The 17,092-nt window shown below is 36.3% G+C and overlaps 3 protein-coding genes across 3 annotated transcripts; all 3 read left to right on the top strand.

Moving 5' to 3' along the window:
* The first annotated feature begins 758 nt into the window (after positions 1 to 758).
* Positions 759 to 1,133, top strand: LOC125607199 (uncharacterized mitochondrial protein AtMg00810-like). Its single transcript, XM_048777043.1, has one exon. The coding sequence runs from the start codon at positions 759 to 761 to the stop codon at positions 1,131 to 1,133; it is 375 nt and encodes a 124-aa protein (XP_048633000.1).
* Positions 1,134 to 9,353: 8,220 nt separating this feature from the next.
* On the top strand, positions 9,354 to 11,019 carry LOC106376925 (heat stress transcription factor A-7a). Its single transcript, XM_013817058.3, has 2 exons — positions 9,354 to 9,872; positions 10,387 to 11,019. Exons 1-2 carry the CDS (start codon positions 9,609 to 9,611, stop codon positions 10,936 to 10,938), a joined length of 816 nt encoding a protein of 271 aa, XP_013672512.2. The 5' UTR covers positions 9,354 to 9,608; the 3' UTR covers positions 10,939 to 11,019.
* Positions 11,020 to 14,152: 3,133 nt separating this feature from the next.
* LOC106376933 (heat stress transcription factor A-7a) lies at positions 14,153 to 15,852 on the top strand. The gene is made up of 2 exons (XM_013817069.3): positions 14,153 to 14,617; positions 15,130 to 15,852. Exons 1-2 carry the CDS (start codon positions 14,354 to 14,356, stop codon positions 15,673 to 15,675), a joined length of 810 nt encoding a protein of 269 aa, XP_013672523.2. The 5' UTR covers positions 14,153 to 14,353; the 3' UTR covers positions 15,676 to 15,852.
* The last annotated feature ends 1,240 nt before the right edge of the window (positions 15,853 to 17,092 follow it).

Consider the following 17,092-nt stretch of genomic DNA (forward strand, 5'->3'; position numbering starts at 1 on the left):
TCCCCTCTGTTTCAACAGATATTACTCTCGCCTCCTGCAGTCCAGCCAACACAACCTGCAGCTCTTCCTGAGGCGCCAACTCTCCCTACCCAAGTGGTGCGAGAGGCTCCAAGGCACTCCATGTCTACTCGTTCAAGACATGGAATCACAAAGCCTAAACACATTCTCTCTCTCAACACTCAAACACAATCTCCATTTCCAAAAGGCCATCTTCAAGCTCTCGATGATCCTAATTGGAACCCTTCCATGCATGTTGAGTACGATGCTTTTATTAAAAACAAGACTTTTGATTTAGTGCCTCGGCCAGCTAACTCTAACATTGTGCGTTGTATGTGGCTTTATAAGCATAAGTTTGATGCAGAAGGCAATTTTAAAGGTCACAAGTCTCGTTTGGTCGCAAATGGGAGATCTCAAGAACAGGGAGTCGACTTCGATGAGACTTTTAGTCCAGTCGTAAAACCGGTCACAATAAGAACTGTCTTACACCTTGCTTTGACAAATAATTGGCAGGTGAATCAGCTAGACGTCCAAAACGCTTTTCTACACGGCACCCTGGACGAAGACGTTTACATGTTTCAACCTCCCGGCTTCGTCAACCCTGCCAAACCAAACTACGTCTGCAAGTTGAATCGTTCTATCTACGGCTTAAAACAAGCTCCTCGAGCCTGGAATGCAAGGTTTGTCAACTTCTTTACAGCAAATGGATTCACACAATGCAAGTCAGATACAAGCTTATTCATCTACAAAAAAATGGATTAATGGCGTATCTAATCCTATATGTCGATGACATCATCGTGACGGCTTCCACTACAATGCTACGCGACACGATCATTCAAGTTCTGAAGTCCGAGTTTCCCATGACAGACTTAGGCAGAATAAGTTCTTTTCTTGGCATATCTGTGAAGTTCAACGACAAAGGCCTCTTCTTGAATCAATCCACTTACGCAGACGATATCATCAAACGCGCAGGCATGGCTGAATGCAAACCATGCACGACTCCAGTGGATCTTAAGTCCAAGCTTGCAGACGACGACGGCAAACCAGTCGCGAACGCAACCGAGTATCGCAGCTTGGCAGGGGCGTTGCAGTATCTCACCTTCACTCGCCCAGACATCACTTACGCGGTACAGTAGCTGTGCTTGTTCATGCATGATCCGCGTGAACCTCATCTAGTAGCTTTGCGACGAGTTATCCGTTACCTCCAAGGAACCAAACAAATGGGCTTGCAACTCCTCCGGCATCAAAGCATGAAGCTCACGGCATATACAGATGCTGATTGGGCGGGCTGTCCGTCTACACGACGCTCGACTTCGGGCTTCTGTCTTTACCTAGGCGACAACCTCATTTCGTGGTCTGCCAAACGTCAACCCACCGTCTCACGCTCCAGCGCCGAAGCAGAGTACAAAGGTGTTGCGAATGTTGTTGCAGAATCTTGCTGGCTACGCAACTTGCTCCTTGAAATGGGAAGACCCCTTCAGCAAGCAACTGTCGTCTACTGTGATAACGTGAGTGCCGTCTACCTCTCCAGCAACCCTGTTCAACATCAAAGAACCAAACACATAGAGATTGACATCCACTTCGTCCGTGAGAAGGTTCTTATGGGCCAAGTTCGAGTTCATCACATCCCATCAAGCTTACAGTTTGCGGACATCTTCACAAAAGGGCTACCTTCTTCACTCTTTTGTGGCTTCCGGTCCAGTCTTGGTGTGACAGAGCCCACGCTGCAACTGCGGGAGGGTATTAGAGGATAACTATCAGTTGTATAGCTTAGATATTATTCCTCGGATATTCTGTTTAGATCAGAGATGATCCCTAGAATCTCTCACGTACTTGTACTATATATGTTCATATCAATACACATAATCATTCAAGGGAAACACATTAACTTACAGAAGACTCTAATGTGGGCGATGATGAGACAAAATAGTGTGTATTACTTTCGGAATCAGCAGTTGTATTGTAGAGGAGATAGTCGCGGAGTGTAACAGACTTTGATTTCTCTCGTTGCCCTCTGCCAAGTGCAGCAGGAACCGTTGATTCTTCAGTAGAAGCAGAGTCTGACGTAGATGTATTGAGCTCTGAAGTTGGAGTTGAGGTAGCTTCGACCGGAGACGAGAAAGTCTCTGGAATGGATACTGGTTGAGGATCATTAGCAGGAGGAGTAGTCGTAACCACTTGAACAGGCTGCTCGGTAGTTGTAGCAGGAACACTCACAGTCTCACTCCCCCTTTCGTCCAACTGCGTCGGTATCGAAGATGTAGGATCACTAATTGGTGCAGAAACACTCCCCCTTTCGTCTATCGGTGAAACCATTTGATCATCATTACCAACATTGTCAAGTGAAGACGTAATTGGTGAGACAAGGTGCGAGTCTGTATAAGGAAAAAGATCTTCACGGAACACTACATCACGAGACACCAGAAATTCATTTCTATCAATATCATACACTTTCCAGCCTTTCTTGCCGAAGGGGTAACCAACAAAGACACACAAACGACTTCGATGCCCAAATTTATCCTTATCGCGAGAAGCTCTGTGAACATAACATGCTGATCCGAAAACACGCAGAGCTTTGTAATCAGGTTTAACGCCATGAAGAATTTCGTATGGTGAGCGACCATTAAGCACCGATGATGGAGTACGATTGATTAAGTAAGCAGCTGTGAGTACTGCTTCTCCCCAAAATTTGACTGGAAGATTTGCTTGAAATAAGAGTGCGCGAGAGACATTCAAGATGTGTCTGTGTTTTCTCTCCACACGACCATTTTGTTGTGGGGTGTTGACACATGACGTTTGGTGAACGATACCGAGATCCTTAAAGTACGATGACAGCACCAAGAACTCTGTTCCATTGTCGCTACGTACCGTTCGGACAGGTTTCTTGAACTGCTTTTCAGTGTACGCTAAGAACCTTTTCAGGACGTCTTTTACTTCTGATTTTTTTAGAAGAAGAAACGTCCATACAGCTCTAGAATAGTCATCGACTATGGTTAGGAAATAGACTGCTCCACAAGAAGAGTGAACTCTATAAGGGCCCCAAACGTCGACATGAATGAGAGAAAAACACTCTGTTGTTTTATTCATACTTTCATAAAAAACTTCACGCGTTTGCTTAGCTCGAAAACAAGTGTCACATGGACTAGAGCTAGCAGGTTTTGAAACAAAAGATAAATCTGAAAACACAGAAAACGACGGATGACCCAAACGCTGATGCCAAAGAACTTGATCGGAACCACCAACTGCACGATGACTCTTTGCAGGTACCTGGCTCTGATACCATGTAGAATGATATGCTTTACTTACTTGTTCCATTAGAAAGCCAATGGCTGAATATATATACAACACGTTAACGTAATCTCCTTATGAGATTTGACCTTATCTAGGATCTCAATATACACTTATCATGACTACCGTATTTATCTAACATATATGTGATGTATATCCCCAATAAAAAGCTTGCGTTTCAGATACTAACATTTTGCATAAGAACACATACAAAGGTAGGAAAGTAAGATACTAAATAGTTGAGCCTAATGCATTTCCGTTTCTTTGTACGAAGAAGTGCGATCACAGCTGGATGGGAACGTGGTAAATTATTAATTGACCAAATTTATTCATTACTTGTTCAAGTTTTGAATAATTTCCAAATTTTAGGAAAGAAAAAAAAAGTTTTGAATGATTTGGCCCTATCTTCAAATGTGTTTATGACTTGTCTGTTTCCTGACCAAAATTCATTTGCATGCTAAACAATCAGCACCGATCCAAATATTGCAAAAAAAATATTTTATGACCCTAAGCAAAGTTAGACAAATAATATGCTCTCTTTTTTTGCAACAAGATAAATTATATGCTCATATAGTGAAATTTCTAACCAAAAATGTATAATGGAAAGAAAAAAGAACACTACACAACCCATGGGCCTCTAATCAATCGCTTATGTAGCAGTAAGTTACGGGCCGGCGCTGTAGACAAAGTAGAGGAGTAACAAAAATCATCAATATAAAGTTTATCACCTCGTGCCATCACCGTAGTATTCTTGATGATCTCCCCGAGTTTTTTCCATTATTTTTATAAAATTAACTAAATTACGTTTAATTAATATAGTCTCGTTTAGTTAACTGATTGTCCACCCGATTATGTTTAGTATCTTTAACAAGTAATCAAAGAGTCTTAACCACTAAATCAATTATTCCTTGATTTTTGAGATAAAGTACCAAATTACCAATTATAGTGATACTATAGTACATAGGAATCAAGCAATCGTGGTATCAACTCTTCTCCTTCTTCTTCCAACATTGGATATTACCTGACGAAATCACTTTGGGAGATCTATGAAATGGCTTGGTTGCTGCTGGAAGTCGATGCATGTGTACTAATACTGTTGAGGACTAACCAATGTATGTTTTGATAATAACATAAAAAATACTCAAAGTCTAGCATCTCCAATGGTTTACTCTATTTTTTTACTCTAAAATAAAGTAACTCTATAATAGAGTTTGAGTTTGCTCCAATAATACTCTATTTTAGAATAAAAAATAGAGTGATGAACAAAAAAAAAAATTTACTCTATATTTGGAGTAAACCTATTTTTTACAACCTATTTTTTACTCTATAAAGTAAAAAATAGGTTTACTCCAAATATAGAGTAATTTGTTTTTTTGTTGTTCATCATTCTATTTTCTACTCTAAAATAGAGTACCATTGGAACAAACTCAAACTCTATTATAGAATTACTCTATTTTAGAGTAAAAAATAGAGTGAGCCATTGGAGATGGTCTAAGCCCCGGTTTACTTATATAATTATATGAAATACTCGGTATTTAAAAAAAAACAAAAAAATTCTCTGTATTTTAACCGGTTGAATCCAAAACTTTTTGTATTAAAAAGTAGACCCGATCCTGAGTGTGATGATTACCTGCGGAATGAGTGGACCAACAAGCACTTCTTGGTCAGAAAAGAAAGGGAAGAAATCGATATCATGAAGTTATACAATGAATATCGATTGTACTTCCCATAATTTTAAGATGTAAGACCATCTTCAATAGTTATTCTATTTTTTCCTATAAAATTGAGTAAGTTAGATGTTGTGTTAATAATATTTTATTTTAGAGTGAAAAACAGAACAGTAAACAAAAAATAAAAAAATTACTTTATATATAGAATACAAAATAGGTTTACACAATTATAAATTAGAAAATAAAGTACCAATATAGCACTTTTACTTTAAACTCTATTTTAAAAGAGGAAATATAGGAGAGTTAGAAATACCCTGATCAAATCTTCTTCAGATCCCTTCTACTTTAACCTAAAAGGAGATTCCGATTACATGTATTGGAGCATTGGACCCACTGATTCCTACTAAAGTTATATGATTGGGTGTTATCTGCAAAGTTTAATATTAGAAAAACATATTAGTAACAATGTGGTTTTTATTATTTAGGTTTAAACCATTTTATTTTCTGTAAAGTTAAATGAATAGGAACCAGTGCCGTCCCAAAATTTGATGTGGCCTAAATCACAATAAAAATTATGTGGCCTTTTTTATATAAATACTAATGAAAAGTAGTAATACAAACAACACAACAATGCTTAAAATCATTGAATATGGCTGAATCTGAAATACAAATGTGGCCCTAAAATTGGCTATATATCCTGTGGCCTAAAGCATGTGCTTTATTTGCCTTACAGCAAGGAAGGGCCTGATAGGAACGATAAAGTTTTTACTATTTAGGCTTTTAAAGTTTTGTTATCTTATGGTTTTGCCTTGTATGATTGTTCAGCTTTTGGTCTATGCTCTATTATGACCGGATTATTGGAAAAGAGAGGGAATCGTGTGATGTCTCGGTTATGTACTGCATGGGAGATAAGGCAGGTGGTCTCATAAAAGCGAAGCTATACACATGGATCGCAAATGTCAGGTCGAAATGAATTAAATTTTTATCATTAACTAATCGTTTTTCCGTACTTTTTAAGCGTCACCATTTTAACAAGGGTTAATACACAAACACAAGTGATTTGATTTAAAAGCTAAAAATAGTAATATACATAAGTATTTTATGCCTCTCATAATTAAGTCCAACAACATATCATTACATAACACTCGTTTTTGTTTTGTTTCTGGAACATGTGTTAACACTTTTCTAATTTGACCTTGGCTATATATAAAGTTCGATAACACTATTTAATTGAAAAGCTTTTACCAAAAAAGAATGGAAAAGATTAACACATTTAAATTTGTGTAAACATCTAACATTACGATAAAATGTTTGTTTTGTTTGGTCGTTTGTTGTTTTTCTTTAAACAAATTAGTGTTTTAAAAAGCACATCTACAATCAGGGCTGTTTTAATTAATTTTAGATTATATTTAAAAAAATTATTAATCGTACATTTTATCAATATCAAGTAATTTTAAAAAAATTATATTTTGGGCTCTGTTCGACCGTTCCACTTGCGTGTGCTGTTAGAGGGCCATGTCTACAATGGTAACTACTATTTTTTTTAAACAAAATTTTTGAAATCAAAATTTTCTTTCCAAAATATCAAATTGATAGAGTAGAATCTAAGAGTATGTAATAGACTATCCAAAATTGTGATAATTCTATAAAATCATACACGTATATATATATTTTAGGGTCTATGCAGGCCCAATATTTGTATTGTGGGGCGTAATAATAGATCAAACAGGTACGGCCCTTTCAACGATGCATATGCCAATATCTATCCAATTACTAATCTAAGCAAACTTTACAATTTTTTAACTAGTCTTAGCAAACTGTACATTTTTAACTAGTCTTAAAAAACTATGAAAAAAAACAATTAACCCCATTGAATCCTTTCAAAAAGGAGTTCTCTGTTAAAGAAAAAGACCTGGTTATGGTTTCAAGAAAACGATTAAGATGTTTACTTAGACCATCTCCAACTCATACCTATTGTTTCCTCTATAACTCCCACAAAAATAAAGTAACTATATTATAGAGTAAATTATGCTTCAATGGTTTACTCTATAATATAGTTACTCTATTATAGAGGAGAAAGTAGGGGGAATTCATTTTTTCACTACTTATAATAAACTCTTGGTTCTCAAAAAAAATAAAAACTATTGGTTCTCATGTATTCTATCACTCCGACTATTAGGGGGTGTATTCAACTGAGAGTTTTATGTAATTTGTATTAAAATGATAAATTCACTGTTATTCAAACATGAATTTTAAAAACTCAATTAAAACCCACTGTTATTAAACTTAACATTTCGTATAGTACTCTAAAATCCACTGTTATTGAAAATATTTTAAGTTGTGGAGTTTTAAAGTTCTCAGGTGATTTTAGGATATTTAGGTAAAATTTCTTAGTTTAAAAAAATAAAACTCAAATCTCATGGTTTTAGGTTATATTCTAGGGTGATTTAATAAAAATCACATAAATCTCTGCAATTTATTGAAATCATCATCTAAAACTCCGTTATAAATCAAATCACCTCAAATTTTATATTGAATACACACCTCTTGTGCTAATATCGTTAGTGCATTTGTCTTTTCCACATTTTTTATTCAAATAGTTGATTCATATACAGGACCGGCCCTGAAAAACCCAAAAGAAATATGGACTGGAAGCTCAACAAAAAAAAAGGCTGCCAATGGTATTCGAACACACTACCTTGATTAGTGTACCAGCTAGTTTAACCATATGAGCTACTTAGAACATTTACAAAATGGCCGAGGATTATCTATATGTTAGTAGCGGCCGGAAGCTGATGCTTCCATTGCTTCTGGCCAGGGTCGTTACTGTTCATATAACCAGTCTTGGAATTTCGATTTATTTAGTGATAAATATCTGCTATCTTTTAAGAAGAAAAAAAATGAAACCTACTACAGTTCGAGACCTCGTTCTATAAGAAACCGAGAGAGAGAGTAACGCTCTGTCCTCTCTCTAGAACTTCTGTATAGTTTTTCCGGCCGGCGGAGTTGGCTCCCATAGCCACCGTCGGTCCGGTTTCTTTGTTTTTTCTTTGTGTTTTGATATCTCTTGGGTAGGAGAAGGTTCGCTTGTGTTTCTCCTCTTTTTGGGTGATTATAAGATCGTTTCTTGGATCCGGGAGATGGAGGCTAATATAGCTCTGTCGTCGCCGGCTTAGGATTCCGGAGGTGGAGGCTTTCTATGCTCTGTGCTGCGGGCTTATGATTCCGGGAGGTGATGGCTTATTCAGCATCGCTATCGCCGGCTTTGATCTTGGGTTTTTTTGGTTCCTTGTCGATCTATGAATCTGTGTCTCAATCGCTACTCGGCCTCTCGATCTGAAATTGTGCTGCATGTTGTTATGTCAGCGATGGAAGATTGATTGTAGGCGTTTTAATCTTTGGCGACTTCGTAGATCGGGTGGTGTTTTTCCGGTGACTCTGGATGAGATCTTGGGATAGTCTCGATGACGCTCTCCATTGGAAAGAGTCAAGGCGGAAGGTTAGGTGAGGTGGCCTCAGACTCCGATTTGTTCCGGCGAAACTGCTGTTTGTTTCGTCTTCTCCGGCGATGTCTAGGCGTTTGGGTCGCGTTGCAGTGATCAGGTGACACGTAGGCGTCCATTCACTATTGCGGGACGCGTGGAGAAAGGTGAAGTGGTTCGGTTTAGTTACGATCGGTGGAGCGGTCGGTTTTCGTGGGTTGGGCCTTAAAACCACTGTCTTTGTTTTGGTCCTTGTGTTTGGACCTTTTTTGGTTTATGTATGTGGAGTTTACTACTGGGCTTAGTCCCTTAATAAAATCTAATAGATGGAAAAAAAAAAAACCTACTACAGTATGTGAAGGATTCAGTTTGGTACTATAAGCTTAAGAGTAAGGAAAGCCAGATGTTAAGCCGCGGGCGTAACTGAACAAGTGTCAATATGAATGATGAACACATGTCCGAGATTTATCTGATGATCAGGAAAAGTCCAGGCAGACCAATTAGGATTTGTTCTACACGGTCAAAATATATAAATAGATACTATTATTCCTTTTACTATATTTTGCTGCCATGATAAAAGAAACCATGTTCCAAACCGGACACTGTTTTGATCGTCCAATCTAGAATTAATTGATAAATGATTTGCTAGTCATCCGGTTAAGACAACAAACCAAATGTCCACATGGATCGATTGCCACATCAGCAAATTCTCAATTCATTAAGGTTGTCGAGTTTTATATTGTTAATTAATAAATAGTACTATAAGATGATGGACACCACGTGAAAACCTCGTCAACATATGAAGTTCGAGAACTTTCGAACCCAACTTTTTCCTCTTCTTAATATTCCGGAACTTTCGAATTTTCTAAAGTCGAGTGAGCGAGAGAGTACTATATTAATATGTTTATTCAATTTAATATTATTACTCACTCTCACACTCTACTTATTTAAGCAACCTCGCCATGGCCTACGTGGATATTACCTTCCTCCCTTCTCCTCCCAACTGCCATAAACGAACTTCTCAACCATGTCAGCATCATAAAATCAAATCACTTTTTTCAATTTCAAATCCGATAAAAACCCAATCTCCGAGATGGTTTTATTCAGTCACTGATCCAAGGATCGAATCACCAATAAAAACCATTTTTTTTTAGTTTTTTTTACAGAATCGATGAATCCGTTTCTCCACCGAGAAAATGATCCACCACCGTCACCACCAAAACCAGTTGAAGGGTTGCACGAAATAGGACCGCCTCCGTTTCTGATCAAGACATTCGAGATTGTGGAGGATCCAAGCACAGACCACATCGTGTCTTGGAACAGAGGAGGCACTAGTTTTGTCGTCTGGGATTTGCATTCTTTCTCTGAGTTTCTTCTCCCTCGACACTTCAAACACAGCAACTTCTCAAGCTTCATCAGACAACTCAACACTTATGTAAGTCTTCTTCTTCTTTTGTCTAGCTTCTTTTGACCCAAGGAAACAAAAACAGTAATCCTCTGTTTTTATACTCTGTTTTCTCTGATAGTGAAATTCATTTTTTTACTGCAAAAATGGGTTATTTCTAGAAACATCGAATAATGTAGATTCTGTCTGATAGTGGGAGAAGAAGAAGTCTCTTTAGTAAGTTCTAGAATCTTGGTTCGTGCCACCATGCTTTCTAAAACAATTAGTAAGTTCTAGAATTTTGGCTCTTGCCAACTTGGTTTCTAAAATAATTAGTAAGTTCTAGAATCTTGCTTCGTGCCTTCTAAAATATCTCAAGAAACACTGTAACAGTCATCAATCTTATCGAAATATTTTTTTTATTCACTAGGTTGCCCACTTGTCCAATTCTTTATATTATCTTCCACTAGTACACATCTCTCTCCAATAATTTTTGTTTTTTAATCTCATTTATTCATTGACCCATGTAGATATTTTCAAATTCAATTTTGAAAACTATTTACAGGGTTTTAGAAAGATAGAAGCAGAGAGATGGGAGTTTGCAAACGAAGGATTCCTCTTGGGACAAAGACATTTACTGAAGAGCATCAAGAGAAGAGCTTCCTTTGCTTTATCGTCCTCATCGATTCAAGATCCTTGCGTAGAGCTTCGTAAGGAGAAGCAGTTGCTGTTGATGGAGCTGGTGAGTCTGAGACAGCAGCAGGAGACCAATAAAAGCTACATCAAAGCAATGGAACAGAGGATTGAAGGAGCAGAGAGGAAACAGAGGAAGATGATGTCGTTCTTGGCTAGAGCGATGCAGAGCCCTTCGTTTCTGCATCAGCTACTGAAGCAGAGAGATATGAGGGTTAAGGAGCTTGAGGATGAGGCAGCGGAGAGAGGAAGAGGCTCTTCTTCGGTATCGGAGCTGGAAGCTCTGGCTCTAGAGATGCAAGGATATGGAAAGCAGAAGAATGTGAAGGAAGAAGAGGACATGGTGGTCGAGAGAGAGTTGGACGATGGTTTCTGGGAAGAGTTGCTTAGTAATGAGAGTTTGGCTTCGACCTCCTCTAACTAAGATGTATTCCTTTTGCCTTTTAGCTGTATTTTGAAGTTTTTTTTTTGTTCTTTTGTTTATTTTTAAGCACCTTTTTATTCCCTTGTCTATTTTCCAGCTTTTTTTATCTAGTAGTGTAAACTAAAAGTCTATACAACACGACGTAGTTCCTGTATGTACGTTGACAATCATATGAAAAATAGTTTGTCGGTAATTCCACAGCCGTTGACAAGGCTTTAAATTAATAATGTCTTGTAGTGAAGTGATCTCTTGATTATGTGGGTAGGGGAGAAGTGAACTCAGTGAGCAAAACAGTTGCTTATACTTGCAGGTAACTTTTAATGAATATACGGTTTGAGGAAATTTAGGTAAACCTCGTATAGGTGTGCAATTTTGAAAACGAAATATTCTTTTTGTCCATGTTTTAGAAAAAAAATTGTTTCTAAAAAATCAATATTTTACCTTTTCAATATATGTAATAATGACAAACTAGATTTTGACCCGCGCTTGAAAGCGCGGGTTTGGTTTTGTTTTGCTTTTCATAATTATAAAATTTAGGGTTTGAATCATATAATTTTAAAGATTATATCACTAATATATAGGTCATTTGCGTAAACACAATTAATTTGTATGAAATTAGATCACGCGTTTGCGTTTTTGAAGTTTGTTCGAAATTTGTTTGAAGATTCATTTGTGTGTAAAAATAGTATAGCAATTTGAAACTGGGATAGATATAGTGTTATTAGTAACGATTTATGTTACATTTAATTGTATGTCTATTAACAATCAAACTACCAATTATAAAACCAAGTATTAGAATATTTTTAATTTTTTTTATAAAAGTATCTATAATGTAAATCTAAACTACAATTTCCTATTTTCTAAGAGTATTAGAGATATATGTTCCATTATTAAAAGTTAGATTTTAAAAAGAATGTTTTATTCACATATATTTTTGTAAGTTATGTTCTTAAGTATTTGGGCTTTATTCTATTTTAAATTTAATGTGGGTCTCAATTTAATTATGTTTAAATTTTTGGTCTTATTAATTTGGGGTTTATCTGTGTTAGAAATTAATTGTATAGTCGATGGTACTATGCTCCTTGTGGGTGAAATGAATATTTCGATGTTTTTATAAGTGGAGGAATGAATATTTTGATAACGTTATGTTATAATAGGCTGTGCTTTGGTTTTGGTTCATGTCATTTATTTTGTTTAGGTAAGGTGGTTTAGCAATCGATTTAAATAGTTAAGAATAAATAATAATGTATCCAGTTTGATAGTTAGAGTAAAAATCGCTTATATATAGGTAAAATATCTTGTTATGTATTGTTATAATATATATGAGAAGTCCAAAAAAAAAATAAAAAAGAAAGAGTCCAAACAACTGTTTTAAGTAGATTTATTAAAAGTACTTCTCTTTTAATAGTATAGATTATAAATTTCAAAAATATTAATCGCAATTAATGAATTTCGATTGGTTAAAAATCATAGAAAATAGCTAAACACGAAAAACAATGCATTTATTATCAAAATTTTACGTATTTTTTTAATAAGTGTAAAAACTGTAGAATATACATTATTTTATTTTGAAACGGAATGAGTATGTGCTTAGTAATCATGATGATATTTTGAGTGCTGAGTTTCCTAAGATTTATGTGTATCTTTGATTAATGTAAAATCTAAGTACTATATACACAAATCGATTTATAAAATATTTAGGGTCCATATTATAACTGTTCTGTTTCAGAGCAAACTAATTATAAGATGTACTTTGAGTTGAAAAATCTTGAGTCATGTTTGATATGAATGTGTACTTCGACCATTCTTTGTAACTCAGGGTAAAATATTTTTGTATGAATTGTAGCGATTTTAGTTTGGTTCGAATTCAGGCCATGCATGTCATTGTTCGATTGTTGCACAATTGGTCAAATAAACTTTGACGTGGACCAAATTAGAAGTGTCACACACACTGCCAAAAACCGTGAAGCCAAACCTAAACTCATCCTAGTATAGTAAAAAGCATGAGCCGAAGAGGGTAGCAGAAATGGGGTTTATCCTCAAATTACTTTCAAAACTGTCAACACCACTGATAGATTTATTTTTGAGCCAACAAAACTAGGAGTAGACGGCAAATAACAACTATAATGAAAAAAAAGCTACATGGAATAGAAGAAAAGAAAAGGAAAACATAAAAAGAAAAACTGATATCATGAAAAATGAGTTTTCGGTGGCTGTAAGAAGCGATGGCAGCCACCGTAAAAAAATATGTTAAAAGATGGAAAAAAGATTTTTTTTAAAAAGTAAAAAGAGAAAAAAAATTAAGATATTTTTCATTAGTTGCAATAAACTATTGGTTCTCATGTATTTTCTCACTCCAATTATCACTTTTATTTACAGGAGTATATTTAATTTTCATGTATATTTTTATTTATATAGTTGATCCACTTAACCAGTTTTGAAATTTCGACATAATGTGTGGTAAATATCTGCAATAGTGTTTCTAAGAAACAAAAAAGCTACTGGCATTTGAACGATTCAGTTTGATATTATAAGCTAAACAGTAACGAAAACCAGAATGCTGAGCACATGCGACAAGCCGCGCAGTAATTGATCAAGTTTCTCTTGAACCTTTCAACACCTGTCTTAATTATCTGATCATCAGGAAAAACGGGTGGCTAGGACTAGGAGAGTGACTAAGAAAAGTCCAGGCGACCAATTAGGAACTGTTCTTTATGATCCGAAATATACAAATCGCTTTTGGTGATACTGTTTTCTTTTTACTATTTTGCTGTCATGATAAAAAAAAACATGTTCCAAATCGGACACTGCTTTGGTCGTCCAGATTAGATGATTTAATAAATATTTGCTAATCATCAGGTTTAGACAACAAACCAAATCTCCAGATGGACCGATTGCCACATCAACATTAAAAAAGAAACAGTTTAAAACCAGTCATCGAATTGTCACTTCATTAACGTTGTCAAGTTTTATATTCTTAAATAGAGATACATAAGAGGATGGGCACCACGTGAAATCTATACCGGCGCACAGTCGTCAATACATGAAGTTCGAGAAGTTTCGAACCCAACCCTTTTCTCCCTTAATATTCCGGAACTTTCGAATTTTCTAAAGTCGAGTGAGTGAGAAAGAGTACTATATTTATATAATTTTTTATTCAATTTAATATTATCACTCACTTTCCCACTCATTCCTCCTATTTAAGCCACCTCCCCATGGCCTACGTGGATATTATCTTCCTCTCTTCTCCCTCCCAACTGCCATTAACGAACTCTTGAACCATATGTCAGCACCACAACATCAAATCACTTTCATCATTCACTTTCAAATCCAAAAAAACAAACAGTTTCCCAAGATGGTTTAGTTGGAACATTTGATCCAAGATACCAAACAATCATTTCTTTTTCTTAAATCGATGAATCCGTTTCTCCACCGAGAAAATGATCCACCACCGTCACCACCAAAACCAGTCGAAGGGTTGCACGAAATAGGACCGCCTCCGTTTCTGATCAAGACATTCGAGATTGTGGAGGATCCAAACACGGACCACATCGTGTCTTGGAACAGAGGAGGCACTAGTTTTGTCGTCTGGGATTTGCATTCTTTCTCTGAGTTCCTTCTCCCTCGACACTTCAAACACAGCAACTTCTCAAGCTTCGTCAGACAACTCAACACTTACGTAAGCCTTCTTCTTTTCTCTGACCCAACAAAACAAAAACAGCAATCCTCTGTTTTGCAAATGCTCTGTTTTTCTGTATTAGTAAAATTCATTTTTTTTTACTGCAAAAATGGGTTATTTCTAGAAACATCGAATAATGTAGATTCTGTCTGATAGTGGGAGAATAAGAAGTCTCTTTAGTAAGTTCTAGAATCTTGGCTCGTGCCACCATGCTTTCTAAAACAATTAGTAAGTTCTAGAATTTTGGTTCTTGTCAACTTGGTTTCTAAAACAATTAGTAAGTTCTAGAATCTTGGGTTCGTGCCAACTTGGTTCTTAAAATAATCAAGAAAGCGTCATCAATCTTATCACAATATATATTTTTTATAGACTAAGGTTGCCCACTTGTTCCATTTTTTTTTTATAATATCTTCTGATAGTACACATCTCTCTCCAATAATTTTTTGTTTGTTTAATCACATTTTTGAAACCTTATAGATATTTTCAAATAAAATTTTGAAAACTATTTATAGGGTTTTAGAAAGATAGAGGCAGAGAGATGGGAGTTTGCAAACGAAGGGTTTCTCTTGGGACAGAGACATTTACTGAAGAGCATCAAGAGAAGAGCTTCCTTTGCTTCATCATCGATTATTCAAGATCCTTGCGTAGAGCTTCGTAAGGAGAAGCAACTGCTGTTGATGGAGCTGGCGAGTCTGAGACAGCAGCAACAAACCGCGAGAATTTACATCAAATCCATGGAGCAGAGGATCGAAGGAGCAGAGAAGAAACAGAGAATGATGATGTCGTTCTTGGCTAGGGCGTTTCAGGGCCCTACGTTTCTGTATCAGCTACTCCAGGAGAGAGACATGAGACTTAAGGAGGTTGAGGTTGAGGTAGAAGAGAGGGAAAGAGGTTCTTCGGTGTCTGAACTTGAGGCTCTGGCTCTGGAGATGCAAGGGTATGGGAGACAGAGGAATGTGAAGGAAGAAGAGGATATGGTGGTCGAGAGAGAGTTGGACGATGGTTTCTGGGAAGAGTTGCTTAGTAATGAGAGTTTGGCTTCTACCTCTTCTAGCTAAGATGTCTCTATCCTTTTGCCTTTTAGTTGTTCTTTGATGTCTTTTCCTTTACTTTTTTTTGTGTTGCCTCTTTTGTTTTGTCTCACTTGTTTATTTCCAAGCACTTCTTGTCAAAAAGGAGTAGTGTAATTTTTGTTATGTGTGTAGATAAATATATGAAAGTATGTTTGTCCTTAATTACACAGCCCTTGACAAGGCTTTGAATATGGTCTTGTAGTATATAGTGATCGCTTCTTGCATGGACCTATTGATATGCGGTTCAGTAATATGTCCTCTCTCTCTCTCTGCTTTCACTCTTTATTTAAACCATTATCTACTTCTTGCATGGACCTATTAATGCTGGTGTTCCGATCTACTTCACTGATGTAAAGATCCTAATCAGGCAGAGAAATATCAGAGACTGAAGGGTGAAGGCCATTAGAGTGTGACCAAAACCGCTTCTTCTCATTGTAAAAAGTTTCTTGGCAAGCAGAGTCCTCCCAAATGATTACATTGCATGTGTACCAGCTCTTGAAGTGTCGGTAGCTTCAACAACTTTTTTGTCATGTCATTGATTCAATCACCTCACAGAATCTCCTGTCCTATACTGGAGTCCCATCGTCTTCAGCTGACACGATCGGTGGTGTCGTGTGACTCGTGTCTATTCAACTTCTGGTTACGTGACGGCTTAACTTCTTTTACGGTTGGGGTATTAAATGGGCCCAAGAGTAAGTCTTATGACCCTTCAGAAACTTACCAAACTGGCTTGATAAGAATATTTGAAGCAGCGATGACCCATCTTGGGAGCGGGAACCACACCGGACCAAAGTTGAAGACAACTTTTGCTTCTTTTTTGTTGCTCCACTCTATCTTGGCCAATCTCAATATTATTTCATTAGAGTCGAAGAGATTAGATAATACTATAATTTTATGTGAATCCTAAGGCAAGTGACTTGAGGGAGAAAACATTGATTTTGTCGTCTATAACTTATGCATGCACATCGCTTATTTTAAATATTAATTATGACCACAACAATATTATGCAGAATAATTGTTTTGTCTCAAAATAAATGTTATTTTATAATTTCAATGTAAAGTTTTGTTGATTTTATATTCATCTATGGATTGAAATGTGGTTAGATGTATTAGTAATGATGTTTTAACGTAGAAAACATACAAAATTAAATATAATTTTAATTTGTGTGTACAAGAGGATAATTAAATGAAACAGAGGCAATACTTAATTACTAATACTAATCTAGGCTACTTTGGCTACAAAAGTTATGTCATCATTTGCTCTTTTTTAAAAAATTACCCTAGTGTAGACATATAGAGTGAATCGAAAGGGAAGTCTTGCCTTTTCTAAGTTTTGTTTTGGATTGACATGAAAGTGAATGTAACTCAATTGGGGTATGTCATATTGGCGCAGCCCGTTGGT

This window comes from Brassica napus, chromosome A3, assembly GCF_020379485.1.
Source record: "Brassica napus cultivar Da-Ae chromosome A3, Da-Ae, whole genome shotgun sequence".
NCBI classification, from domain to species: Eukaryota; Viridiplantae; Streptophyta; class Magnoliopsida; order Brassicales; family Brassicaceae; genus Brassica; species Brassica napus.

Coding starts and splice junctions, on each gene's coding strand:
- LOC125607199 (XM_048777043.1), top strand. CDS start 759: ATGGCGTATCTAATCCTATATGTCGATGACATCATCGTGACGGCTTCC.
- LOC106376925 (XM_013817058.3), top strand. CDS start 9,609: ATGAATCCGTTTCTCCACCGAGAAAATGATCCACCACCGTCACCACCA. Junction 9,873..10,386: donor TCAGACAACTCAACACTTAT/GTAAGTCTTCTT, acceptor AACTATTTACAG/GGTTTTAGAAAGATAGAAGC.
- LOC106376933 (XM_013817069.3), top strand. CDS start 14,354: ATGAATCCGTTTCTCCACCGAGAAAATGATCCACCACCGTCACCACCA. Junction 14,618..15,129: donor TCAGACAACTCAACACTTAC/GTAAGCCTTCTT, acceptor AACTATTTATAG/GGTTTTAGAAAGATAGAGGC.